The following is a 13,070-nucleotide window of genomic DNA, read 5'->3' on the forward strand; positions in this document are numbered from 1 at the left end:
AGTCAGCCAGTCGGAGCCTGTTACTTGCAGATGTCAGTCTCTGCTGACACAGCACTCACAGCTTTGTCTCCAGAGGACACATGGGGATCTCAGAACAGGAGCAAAGCAATGACCCGCCAACACCCCACAGAACTGTCTGTTGTACACCCCACACCAGTTCCACTAGGGTCCACATTTCACACTCACGTTACTTGGGTTAATACCACTTTATGATGAGTGAGTCTCTAAACTTTCTGTTTAGATAACAAATTAAGCTTTACACATCACACTGTACTTTTTAAAAAGTCTAAAAGTAAAAAGCCCAATAAATACTAAGACTTTATTTCAAGTCTATTAAATGCTAAGACTTTATTAAAAAATAAAATAAAAAAATATTAAGACTTAATTGTTTCTAAACACAAGACAAATTATGGATAAACATTAAGGATGAAGACAACAAAAATAGACATAACCATTTACTGGTTGCTCATCAAGTGTGGGGATGGATCCCAGGGCTTCACTCAGGCTAGACAAGCACTCTACCACCAAGCCACACTCCAGCCCCCTTGGCATGCTGTGCACCCTCAAATGCTCACAAGCCCCTGTGGTATGGGTACCATGAATCTGCATAAGCAGCAGACCTCAGAGCTGTTTCCACATCTGTCCAACTCAGAAGCCACTGTCTCAGTATGAATGCCATTACCTGCCTCACCTGACACTTAGGGAACAATAATCAAGGGAACCATTTTAGAATACAATTTTTGCTAGTAAGTTACATATATTTACATGGTAAAAATCTAGAATTTTAAAGGTACATACTGCTTCAACAGCCTCTGACTGAAGGGACATGGAAACAAAGTACATAATTCACCTTTTACTTCTCATGTAGCAGCTAATGTAAAAATGCGATGCAAGAATCCTTAGATTGGGCTGGGGATGTGGCTCAAGCAGTAGCGCGCTTGCCTGGCAAGCATGCGGCCTGGGTTCGATCCTCAGCACCACATACAAAGATGACGTGTCTGCCGAAAACTAAAAAATAAATATTAAAAAATTCTCTCTCTCTCTCTCTTAAAAAAAAAAAAAAGAATTCTTAGATCTCTGCTCAACCATTTCTGGATTCTAGCTATTAAAATTTTAGCAACCAGTCAGGCATGGTGGTGCACACCTATAATCCCAGTGGCTCAAGACACTGAGGCAGGAGTATTGCAAGTTTGAGAGCAGCCTCAGCAACTGAGTGAGGCCCTAAGCAACTTAGCAATACCTTGTGTCAAAATAAAAAGTAAAAAGGGCTGGGGATGTGACTCAGAGTAGAGTGCCCTCCGTCCTCAGAAGTTTGCCAACCCCGAGAGAGGAGAGTGGGAAGGGAGAGAGGGAGGAAAGTAAATGAAAAAGAGAGAGAGACCTTCAGTGATCAATCAACCAAAACAGCAGAATTCCAGGTATGGAACAATAACATATCAGTGAAGACCCACAGAAGCCACTAGGATCAAAAGGTGCACAACCAGGTGGTTGAATACAAACAGTGCTTCATTTAAAGTTAATGCCAACTGAAAACAACACTTGTTGGATTACTTACACACACTCTGGATGAATAAATGTTTGCATCCTTCTCCAAACACAAGCTGGCCACACTATAGTCAAGGCACAGCACCAGCCATGGGGGTAAGCCACTTACACTGAGCTTTGTCCAGCTGGTCAGGTGGTGCCAGCAAGTCCAGGGGCTGCAGGAGGGCCTCGGGGCAAGCTGAGGTGCCACTGTTGGCATTGTCCTCCAGGAGCCCGTCCTGCTTGGCCAACATATTGTCCATGTTCAGGACGGCCCAGGCTGAGCTGACACTGAGGGCTACAAGTGACCCTGAGGTGCATTCGGTTTCTACCATCAGCAACAGCCCAGAGTTCCTGGGAAAGACCTCACTCTGTTTCCCATTTTGGGGGTGATTTGAAGTCTCATAAATGGCTTGAAGTCAAACCAACCAGTATCATGATACCTGATAGGAAGAAAAAAGAAAATATATTATGAAAATTCATTTGACAGATTTCAAATAAAAATTACAAAATTAACATTTGACTCCCACTTTGTATTTGTACTGTCAACAAGTAGAAACTGACTCATTCAATAAGCAATTCTTCAGCCCCTAGAATTCCTGGGTTTTGAGGACAAAATGCTAACTCAGTCACACCTGAACTCTTTCCTGAAGGCACCTGTCTCTGCAGGGCTAGCAGAAGAGAGTTCTGGGGGAACTTCCAAGATCACAAACTCAGGCTTTTGATCTGTCCTCCTAAGCTTAATTTAAGGGCAAAACTTCACCCTAAGTTTGTTTATCAACTCTGAAGTGTACTGATACTATGATTAATTCTTTCTTATCAACAGATAAAGTATATGTAGAAATGTATAAAGTACATGTAGAATTCTGTAGAAATGCTGGCGTTTATTTACTTTAAAATAAGTTTTATGCTGGGTACGGTGGTGCATGCCTATGAACCCAGCTACCCAGAAAGTTGAGATAGGAGGATCCCAAATTCTAGGCCTCAGCAACTTAGCAAGACCCTGTCTCAAAATAAAAAATCAGAAAGACTGGGGGGTGTAGCTCAGTGGTAGAGTGCTCTTGGGTTCAATACCTAGTATCACTAAGGAAAAAAAAAATTCATATTATTCTATGTTTTGTTTAATGTGTTTAACGTGTTTTGTAGATAAGAAAAACTTACATAACCTTCATTCCTACCCTACAAATGCCATATAGAAATTACAGGTAAGAATCTCAAGTAGGTCGTTCTAAAAAAAAAAAAGGCTGACACAAAATAAGCATCTGACTCCACCCAACCTCCATCACTATTCAACTGTGAAAGAAGTCACCCCTGGCGGTGGGCAGAACCCACCTATTTACATGACCCATGGCTTAGGTACTGAAATGCCATCTGTGCAGACCTATTGCTCATAACTAATGACCAGTTATTCCTCTCTGCACCCTATGGGCCAGAGACAATGAATTAGTAACAGTGCTGTTCAGAACATGAATAGAGGGCTGGGGTTTGGCTCAGTGATAAAGCGCTTGCTTAGCATGTATGAGGCACTGGGTTCGATTCTCAACACCACATACAAATAAATAAAATAAAGGTCCATCGACAACGTAAACAAACAGAACATTAATGAGAAACCAGCTGAGGGGCTTGTAACTAGAAGGCACTACTGATAAGAACCTGTGAAAGCAACAGGAACTACAAATCCAGTGCAGCTAATCAAAAGTACTGTAAAGAACAGGCTCTGGGAGTTTGCCTCACTGACAGGGCCCAGCACACGTAACATCTACATGTCAAACCAAAAGCTTGTCTGAGTCACAAAAATGAAGGGAGTCACTGAGATTGGCCAAAACATGATCCCGTGTGCTGTGAGTTCTCACCTCCCTCTGATCTGTGCCATCAGAGACACTGTTCACCACTGGAGACTTCTGAGCTGGGTGGGGGGAGAACAGACTCCTGGAGCCTGGTCACAAGCTGGGTGGGTGGTGAACAGACCCCTGGAGCCTGTCCACATACATCCCACAGACCTCTCTGAACATCGCCACTTTATAGGTTCTTGTATGGAACATGGAAAACCACTGAGCACCCACTAAGCCTGATCCACAGCTACAATCCCAGATGCAGCTGGTGTAAGTCGGGTAAGCCAGGACCCCACACAGTGAAGACACCTCAAAGCAAGTGAGGCACTTTATCAAACAATGCCCCAGGTGACCCCTTCCTCTCAGTTTGCCACTTAAAGGACAGATGAATGATACACAGACATACCTGAATAAATATTGTGAAATGGAAAATCCACTGTACCACTGAATACCAGTACAATGCAGATATGTTCCTTTTGCAAAATTTCTTAGCAAAAGTGTAGCTTTGAAATGTCTTTACCTCTGCCGTGTGTGGAGATGCTAATGTCCAAATCACTGTATGTTCCCACAGTTCCCACATGCACTGCAGGTCAGATGAAAAGTGTGGCTGCAGAAGCCAGTCCCTCTGCTATAAATGCAAATCCCCATTATCCTTCCACGTCTACCTCAGGCAATGCCTCTGAAGTTGCTCCTGGCTCCTCAGACAGAACATCTCACCCACTCTTCCTGCTATCACCACACTTCCCCTGGCCCCACTACAGCACTCACACTGCAGCATGTTCAATCTACTCCACTGTACCCTAAGATCCCTAGAAGCAGACTTCATCACTCCAAGTCAGCCTCCCCACTACTGCATACACTCCCCATTCACAGAAGTGCTCAGCACACCTCTCTGACTTAATCTTTGGCTCTGCCAAGTTCCACCCTGCAGCTAAGCTAATGGTTCCAAAACAAAGTCACAAAATATCTGAATGTCTGAGTATCAACACTGTCTTTTCAAGTACAGAAAAGCTCTTACCTATTCATACTGAAAATACCTGGGAACTCCATTCCAATGAGGGTCAGAGAATGGCTCCTGGAGTTACAAACTGAAAAGCAGCACACAAGGGGCACAGTCCAGAGAAGCCCCGTTTCCTAGTGAGGAGCAGGACTCAGGAGACCACACTTATCTACAAAGATGAATATGCAAAAGAGGGTAGCCAGGAGTCCCAAAGAAAATGTGCCTTAGAGCAAGTAATTACAGTACCCTCATCTACCATTGTCCAGGAAGAACACAAGCAAAGGATGTTCAAGTTCCATTAGTAATAACAAACATGGCAACAACAGCTTGGGCCCACAGCCATTACATATTCCACCCTCAACTCCCCTTCTTTGACTTCTTGCTGAGAAAGACACCTTTAGATTCTGGGATGCTATGGACCTCCAGAGCACAGAACCCAAGACTGAGACTTACTCTGGACACTTGTGAAGATGGCCCACGCTATACTCAACTCCTTCAGCAGCCAATCAGACAGAATTTCCTGATTGTGCCTAGTGCAGAACCTGGGGCAGTGTCCTTCTCCCTGAAGGGCAATAAACTGCACTCTTTGTCCAGCATTAGTCTCCCTTGAATTCTAGTTAGCGTGACGCAGTCATTCAGGTCCCCAGTACTTCAGACTGCCAGTCAAGGCAAATCTCTGGGCAACTTGGAGGAGTAGACAGCCAAGGATGTGTCACATGGAAGCTGTTATTAGTAATGTGCACTCCATTTTATGGTTTTTTTTTTTAATTAAAAAGAGGCCAGACCCACCATAGTATCATTTTGACCACTTGCATTCCTAGTTTCCTAGACAGCAGAATGAGCAAAGCTGCACCAAGAACTTTAGAAGGTACACAAAACTCAGGATCATTCCTGCCTGAAGCCAAAGGACTTCATACTGGGAAATCATCAATTCAGACACCTACAGAACTTCCAGTTCCCCTGTTCAGCAGAGTCCATGAACTCAGTATACACTTATCAACAGCTCCAACCTCCATATTGAAATTGTTCCTATCAGGAATTAGAAACAGAACATTGCCAAAGACAAAACAGAATTTTTTGAAGAAGATAATGTGGCTGAGGCCACACTAGTAGCCAAATACAAACAGGATATATGCAAATAAAAACCAAAGGAGAGCCTCAGGTCACTCTACAATGGGGATGTAAGGTCAGACTTACAAACTGGACACGTATGCCTCAAATCTCAACTCCTTGGATGGATTTCTAAACTACTCTTAGCCTGTTTCTTCATCAATAAAAGAGAAATGAATACAAAACTTTGCCAAATAAAAATAAGGTAGTATGTGTCTCATGCCCTTAATAAACAGGTGCAATGATTAGCCTCATTTTCCCTTCAACTACTGTTTGTCAGAACTGACAGTAAAAGACAACGAAAGATATTCTCACTTGAGAAAGGATACAACTTCCTAAAGCAACTGGAGAAAAACAGCTATTTTTGTTTGTCTGTTTTGTTGTGGTGCTGGGGATCAAGTCCAAGGCCTTGAACATGCTAGACAAATGCTCTACCACTAAGCCACTTTAGAGTTAATATGGTTTTCATTTCCTTTTCTTGCCACTCAAAGTTTATGGTAACTGAAAGCTAAAGGGTCATAAAGGCAATGGCCATGAGGCACCTGTAAATGGTTTACAATGTCCTATTAACAATAAAACACAAAACTCTCACCATAAACTGTGAAGCCACATTCAATGTGGCTCCTGCCTACTTCTATACCCTTACTCTTACTGCCTTCCTTTTTCATACGTCTCAGCCACATTCTATACCCAGACACACGTAACTAGCTCTCCATAGTGTCTCCACATTTCCCATTCATTCTGCCTGAAATGCTTCGCTGACAATTTTGCTTCTTGACACGGAGGTCTGGACTTGAGATCATCTCCGACAAAGGCTCACCCCACCCAACCACCATCCAATCCTCTTGGTAATGGCCCTATTACATATTCCTGTCCCTCCACTAGAAGGTGAGCAGGGTAAGGGCAGAGACTTCACCACTATATCCTAACATCTGCAACACGGCTTGTTACTCCACTGGCACTTAATAAGCAATTGTGCAAAGAAGTGAGCTGTTGGTTTGGCTCACGCTGGGGTCAGTGCCTTGTCCTTCTCTGTCTGGACCGTGGCACTAAATGGTGAAGCACACCTGAGCATCAGAATCAAAAAAGTAAGTCCGCCAAGGACTGAGGCAAACAAGGAAGTACCCGCCATCACGTCACGTTTGTCATCAGTTGTAAAAGGACCAGACTTTGAATACGCTGGCCCAGCAGCAAGCGGCAGCAGCACACGTCTTCTGGGCAGATCGCATTCAAGAGGCGTAGAGCGAGCCTCCATGTTTATAGAGCCAATGCCGAGACCAGTGGAGGTGTCCAGGCCGGGACACAGAGGGTTGACTGGAGCGGGCCGCCGCTGACCAGCGCCTCCCGGGCCCCTCTCGTGGCCGCCCCGGCCCCCGCCTCCAAGCTCCCCCGACGTGCCCCCAGACCCTCATCCTCAGGTTTCCCCTACGAGGCCCCCGACACTCGCCCCCATGCTGCCGGGACACGGCCCTCTTGCTTCCCCGACGCAGCCCCAGACCCTCACCCCAGTGCTCCGACGCTGCCCGGGACGTTCGCCCCTCACGCCTACGAACACCGCCCGCGGCCCTCACCAGGCACCGCCGACTCTGCGGCTTTGGCTAGACGTGGCCGCGCGAGGGGCGGGGCACGGCGGTGCGATAGCCTCGAGCCCCCGGAAACAGCCTGCGCGCGATCTCCGTTCCGGAATAAAGAGTGTCTTTCTCTGTTCGCAGCCGCACTCGGGCCCAAGCGGTGTTGGACTAACCCTCACAGGACCGAGGCAGGCTTCGGAAAGAGACTTTAAGGTTCTGCGACACTTTTGCCTCTTTTCCAGACTGGCAGGACTAACTCCGACAGAAAGCCAGACAACTAACCTTCCGGCGGAAGTGGCGTGGTCAGGGATAGCGGCGTCCCGCCCCTCCCCAGTCGTAGGCGGGCGTGGCTTGCGTGGGTTCCGCCTCTGGCGGGCGTGGCACGCTTGCGTCACCGCCTGCCAGACCCAAAGCTGGCCGGGTGCCTGCAGCCGGCGCTGGGCTGTCTGCTGGGCACCGCCCGAAAGCCGAAAACGGGAGGCGAGGGTCGGCCTTTCTGCGAGCAGACGTCGGTGGCGGGTGGGAGGCACAGGTCGCGTCGCCGCTCTGGAATATGGTTCGGCGATTTCTCAAAAAAATTAGACACACGGTTGGGCGCGGTGGCACACGTCTGTGATCCCCGTGACTCAGGAGAATGGCAAATTCGAGGTCAACCTGAGCACCTTAGCGAGATTCTGATTCAAAATAAAAAATAAAAGGACTGGGGGCGTAGCTCAGTGGTTGAGTGGTCCAAGGTTCCATGCCCAGTACCTCCCCTCCAAATTATAGTTATATGGCCCAGCATCCACATTCCTGGACACCTATCTCAGAGAAATAAGCTTGTTCCCGCACAGAAACCTGCCCATAATTGTTCCTAGCACCATCATTTGTAACGGCCCCAAAGAATAAACGATAAAATGTGTCCGTGGGTGGGCGGTGAATGGCACAGACCACCACGAATTCCAAGGGCATTCCACCGAGGGGGAGCTCTCAAGGCCTGTACTGAACGAGGGTTCCACTTATACGTTCACTGTGGGAGTGACAAGTTAGAGAAATGGAAAACAAACCACTGATTGTCAGGGATTAGTAATGATGGAGTTGGAAAAGCAGTGGCAAGGGGCGGGGGGTGGGGGTGGCGGGGAGAGTCTTTGCATGGAAATGTGTATCTCGTGATAGTGTCGCTGGATCTGCATGTGACATTAAACCACATGGATCTGTAAACTCGTTTAAGACTATGTGATCTTAATCCAGGGGCTAAGATTGTGGTTCAGCGGTAGAGTGCTCACCTAGCACTTGTGAGGCCCTGGGTTCGATCCTCAGCACTACATAAAAATAAATAAAATAAATGTATTGTGTCCAACTACAATTAAAAAACAAATATTAAAAAAAAAAGATTAGTGTTAGCTTCCTGACTGGTATATTATACTATGTAAAGTAAGATGAATGGGGAACTGGGGCAAGTCTTAATCAGCAAATAAAATGTGACAATTACTAAGTCTAAAAGCAAACACTCTAACCCTAACCCTAACCCTAACCAAATTATGTTAAATTGATAGCCATGTCCACATGGAAAAAAATACTGATTTTTTTTTTTTTTGATAGTGCTGGGGACAGAACCCAGAGTCTTGCATGTGCCAGACAAGCCTCTACCACTGGATTACATCTCCAGCCCTAAGGAAAACTTTTTGCAGCATTATTAAGGTATAGCTTGTTAGGTCGGTGGTGGTGACTTAGAACAAAGCAGCCTGCAGGGAAAAGAACATCAATCAGATGCCGGTGGAAACGCCTGTCAATCAGCCAGATCTCCTGACTAACGCCTGTCAATCAGCAGGACCCCCTGGCCAATCCTGGAGTTCAGCCAATTCTCCTGACCAACTCCAAGGGGGCAAAGGACCCTAAAAACACCTTTTTCTGTCCCAAGCCCTTCTCTTCCTGCTGTAAGCCCCATAAAAGTCCAGTCCAGTCGATCTTCCATGCGGTTTCTCAGACCCTTCCCCTGTCCACTCTGTGGGTCTGATAGAGTTCCACCCGGGAGTGATATCTCAATAAAGCCTCGTTCAGCGGCCCTTTTAAATCTGCCTCCTTTGGTCGCTGCTTGCCTCGCCTGATCTGACATAGTTTACATACCACAAAATGTGCCCTGCATACAACTCAGTGATTACTTCAGAAAGCTTGCAGAGCTGCACATCTTCCTACAAACCCTTTGGTCATATGCAAACATCCAGCCCCCAACTAGGAAGTGGTGAGGCCAAGTGCTTATTACCTTTCTTAAATACAACTGATTTAGTTCTAAGTTCATATGATTTCTAAAGTACTGGCTGTGTTCGGTGGCACTGGCTCCTGGGAGGCGGCCCTGCCAGATCACCTGGATTCACCTATGCTGCTGCCCACAGGACTGGGCCTTGCCCCCTACATGGGCCTTTGTCCTCAGGAAAGCAAGACCCAGCCTCTCTACAGCCAGAACAACCTCAGGGAGAAAAGCAACTACTGTTCATGCCAAAGTGGAGCCAAAGTGGAGAGGGCAGAGGGAGAAGATGGTTCTAGGGACAAGGTTCAGTTTCCTCCATCAAGCCACACTTGAAATCAAATCTATTCTGGACATTCTGAATTCAGCAAATTCCTCATTTTGCTTTCTTTCTCCTGAGAGTCTAATTTTCTACTGCCAAGCTTCTGGAGACCCAGATTCTGGGTCTCTTCTGAGCCCAGCTACAGACTGTGAGAAGAGCAGTATCACCCTTTCCTGGGTTGCCAGACCAAAACAAGGGATAGATTGTCACCAGGGTTCCCAGCTAACAGAAACCCCTCCAGGCCCACAGCCTCTGAGGCCCGCTTCCTCTGACTTGAAGCTCAGACCCTTCAGACCAGGAAGGGCTCTCTGGATAGCACACTGGAGGGTGTGCAGCTGAGGTAGGCAGCACTCACCTAGCACTGGGCAGGGTCACTGGGAGAATGGGGTGACCTTACTGGCGCCAGGAGCACAGGAGGGTAGTGGACAGCTGAGGCCTAGCTCTGAGTCTGCTCTAAGACTGGGCTGAAGAGCCACACAGAAGCATTGGGCATCTGCAGTGGCTACATGGCCACCCCCCTGCAAGGCAAGCCTATGAGGAAACCCACACATTCACCCCAGGGTCAGCAAGGCTCCATGCAATTGAAGATTTTGTGATTTTTAGTGTAAGGTGGATGGGTCTTTTAAGTTCAGAAAAACATATAAACACTGCATGAGCCCTGCCCACCTGCCTCTCTAACAGCTCAGGTCACACCATGGAAATGACCATGCTGGCCTGAGGCTCCCTCAAGTTAGAGCAGGATGCAAGCTTTGTTCTGTCACATGCTCACCAGAAGTCTACTGGAGTCCCCTCAGTGTGGACCAGATGTCCAGTTATTTATTTATTTTTAGTTGTAGTTGGACACAATACCTTTACTTTACTTATTTCTATGTGGTGCTGAGCATCGAACCCAGGGCTTTGGGTTGAGCTGAGCTACAACCCCAGCCCCTGGGTGTCCAGTTCTTTAGTGGACTGAGTAAAGCTCAGAGCTCCCAGGGATGTGCTCCCACCTTGGTCCAGTGAGACCAGAGCAAAGGTACTGGTCCCACTTCACCCTGGGCATGAAGAACTGCTTGCTGTAGGGCTCAGGGGCAACTTGGTGGTAGATCACTTGCCTTCTGTGCAACTGCCTTGGGTCTGAGTCAGAGTAGCATTAAAAAAAAATTGTTTTGCATCCTCTATAAGGTTGGCATTTTCATCTTAATCCCTGGGAGTAAGTGCAGTTCATCTCTATAGCACAGACCATGGCAGGCCTCCCTACCCAGCTGAAAATTAAGTACCCACACTGGACAAAAGGCTGTGGCTCCTGGGGCTGGCAAGGGTAAAGAGACTCTGCTGTTTTCCTTGATGCTTTAGGCCCAACCTCAGGTCCTGTGTGACTCCAGAGGTGAGCTCACTCCAAGTGGTCAGTTAGTCTGCTGGTAGAGCCACAGATGGACCAGAAGGCAATAAATGGGACAAGCAGTAAAGAACTAACAAATCTTCATGGAGCCTATCTCCATCAAGATGGGGAACACAGGGCAGCCCCACACAGAACCCCACACAGAGAGGAGAAACAAACACAGCTTGTTTATTAGAATCAAAAGAGAACTTTCTCCCACAAATACAGAATGCTGCCTCTCAATCTGTATCAAGAGCAAGACAACAGTTGAAAATTGTATTCCTGAGAAGAAGCAAAAAAGTTACCAGTTTGCAAACAAACTTAACAGGTGATTTCGACAAAAGATAAAAAAAATTTTTCTTTTTCTTTTTCTTTTTTTTTTTTAAACAAAAACCAAAATTTCAAGTATTATTCCAGATGACATGGCAAACCTAACAGAGGAGGAAAGGGATCAGGAAGCAGTGGTCCCAGACCCACCCAGCTGCAGGGGGATATCGCAGGGCTGGCAACCTCATCCTCCCTCCACAAAAGGACCTGCCAGCCCTGCATTGAGGACAGCGGACGCAACTCACACACTTTAGAAAGGAGCTGCTAACCTGAAAGTCACGTCCAGGGTTAGCTGTTGTGGACATTTGATGATTGTTTTAACAAATAGAAACATATGCTCATTCTTTCAAACATCATACTATCCCCGATTTTAGTAAATTTGCAAATTATATTATTTGTGCTACAGTTTGTAATATTTAAATCTTATCAGATAAGCACCAAACTCATTAAAAATATATAAAAGGTATGGTTTCCTCAACAGCATTGTATTCTGTACATCCTGTAGGCTGTAAACTTACTCTCCCTTTCCTTAAGCAGAATGCTTCTGATTAAACTTCCTCTTTCTCTCGTAAAATTTTTCCTGAAAAGAGATTTCCATTTTAACTGCAGTTATGGAAAAGGTACAAAAAGAGCAAACCTGCACTACCCCACTTCCATGGGAGGGGCAGCTGTGCACCTGGCAGGAGGCCTCAGCCAGCTGCTCCTACCACTCACCAGGAGGATGGCTGTAGCCAGAAGCTGCCTGGGAATAAACTCCACAAAAGGAAAAGTCACACAACAGAACTGACCAGAGACTCAGCATTGCTTAGGGGGACTGTAAAAATGCCCTTAATGTGTTGGTGTTCAGAATTCTTAACTGCAGCGTCCCTGCCTCCAGTGCTCCAATCTGCCTGTATGTCCCCTTGATGTTCAGTTCTTGAACCTGGTTTGTTCACAGATGTGATTGAATTTCCTGCAAAAAGAATTTGGTCACATCACACAAGACAACATCAGAGAAGTATTCAAATTAACAAGGCTTTGAAACCACAAACTGGAGGAACCACATGAGAATTGTGTAAGTGCGTGTGTTTGTGGACTCACAGCAGTATGTTTTTAATAACATCAAAGAAATGAAACCCCAAAGTAGCCTTTTTCCTTTTTTAAATTTTAAAATAGAGGTGAAAACATCTTGGGTAATTTCCTTAGAGAAAAGCATAAGAGCTGTGCCTTTTCAGAGAGAGCCTGAGCTCTCCCTGTGTGTTTCCTGACAGGGTGGAGATAGGCGACCAGGCATGTGACGGTGGCACCTCCCCTCTCCACAAGCCATGGGCAAGAGCAGAGACATTGAGGAGGGAGATGGGATGTGTCTGTGTTACCTAAATCCCTACTTTCATAAGAAATGTTGGTTACTAATGAAATCTCCTTTTTAGGGAAAAAATGGCCTCTTCCAACGCTGTTTAAGCTCAAATATAACACAAGGATTTTATCCCAAGAAATAACTGCTTGATGGAATTTGTCTTTGTCCAAGTCCACATCTCTCTCATTGTCTCAACTACTTCAATTTGAAACATAAATGCCTATTTGGGGATTATATATTGGCCAAGGAATTGACTGAGAGTGATCATCTTACTCAGTTGTTTAAGGAGATGGCAGAGAGATTAATCCTAAATTCTGAGAACAACCTTTAAAGACCACACTGAAGACACCACAGTGGAGGTGACCCCACTACAGTGATCACAAACACCCACGTTCAGTATGGAAGACAACCAGCTGTCATAGCATTATGCTGTGGGCCTATGGCTTCCAACAGATGTTTTCCAT

General features: G+C 46.2%; 2 protein-coding genes across 12 annotated transcripts in view; both read right to left on the reverse strand.

Annotated features, from left to right (window-relative positions):
• The window catches only part of Golga3 (golgin A3), a 45,341-nt gene extending 38,015 nt beyond the window's left edge, over positions 1-7,326 (reverse strand). For 3 of the 5 annotated variants that reach the window (XM_040292081.2, XM_005336355.5, XM_021733945.3), the window contains exons 1-2: positions 6,971-7,326; positions 1,655-1,967 (exon numbers count right to left, since the gene is read on the reverse strand). In XM_040292081.2, the coding sequence (XP_040148015.2) occupies positions 1,655-1,744 (90 nt within the window). In that variant the 5' untranslated portion in view covers positions 1,745-1,967; positions 6,971-7,326. Of the gene's footprint in view, positions 1-1,555; positions 1,968-6,970 lie in introns of all 5 variants that reach the window. The other 2 variants (XM_021733946.3, XM_040292080.2) reach the window with 2 other exon arrangements.
• A 3,785-nt stretch (positions 7,327-11,111) lies between these two features.
• Chfr (checkpoint with forkhead and ring finger domains) overlaps positions 11,112-13,070 on the reverse strand; it is a 29,634-nt gene continuing 27,675 nt past the window's right edge. For 5 of the 7 annotated variants that reach the window (XM_078039494.1, XM_078039495.1, XM_078039497.1 and 2 more), the window contains one exon: positions 11,112-12,222. In XM_078039494.1, coding sequence (XP_077895620.1) covers positions 12,041-12,222 — 182 coding nt within the window. In that variant the 3' untranslated portion in view covers positions 11,112-12,040. The remainder of the gene's footprint in view (positions 12,223-13,070) is intronic. The other 2 variants (XM_040292078.2, XM_021733947.3) reach the window with 1 other exon arrangement.

The sequence above is a fragment of the Ictidomys tridecemlineatus genome, chromosome 2, assembly GCF_052094955.1.
Source record: "Ictidomys tridecemlineatus isolate mIctTri1 chromosome 2, mIctTri1.hap1, whole genome shotgun sequence".
Lineage (NCBI taxonomy): Eukaryota > Metazoa > Chordata > Mammalia > Rodentia > Sciuridae > Ictidomys > Ictidomys tridecemlineatus.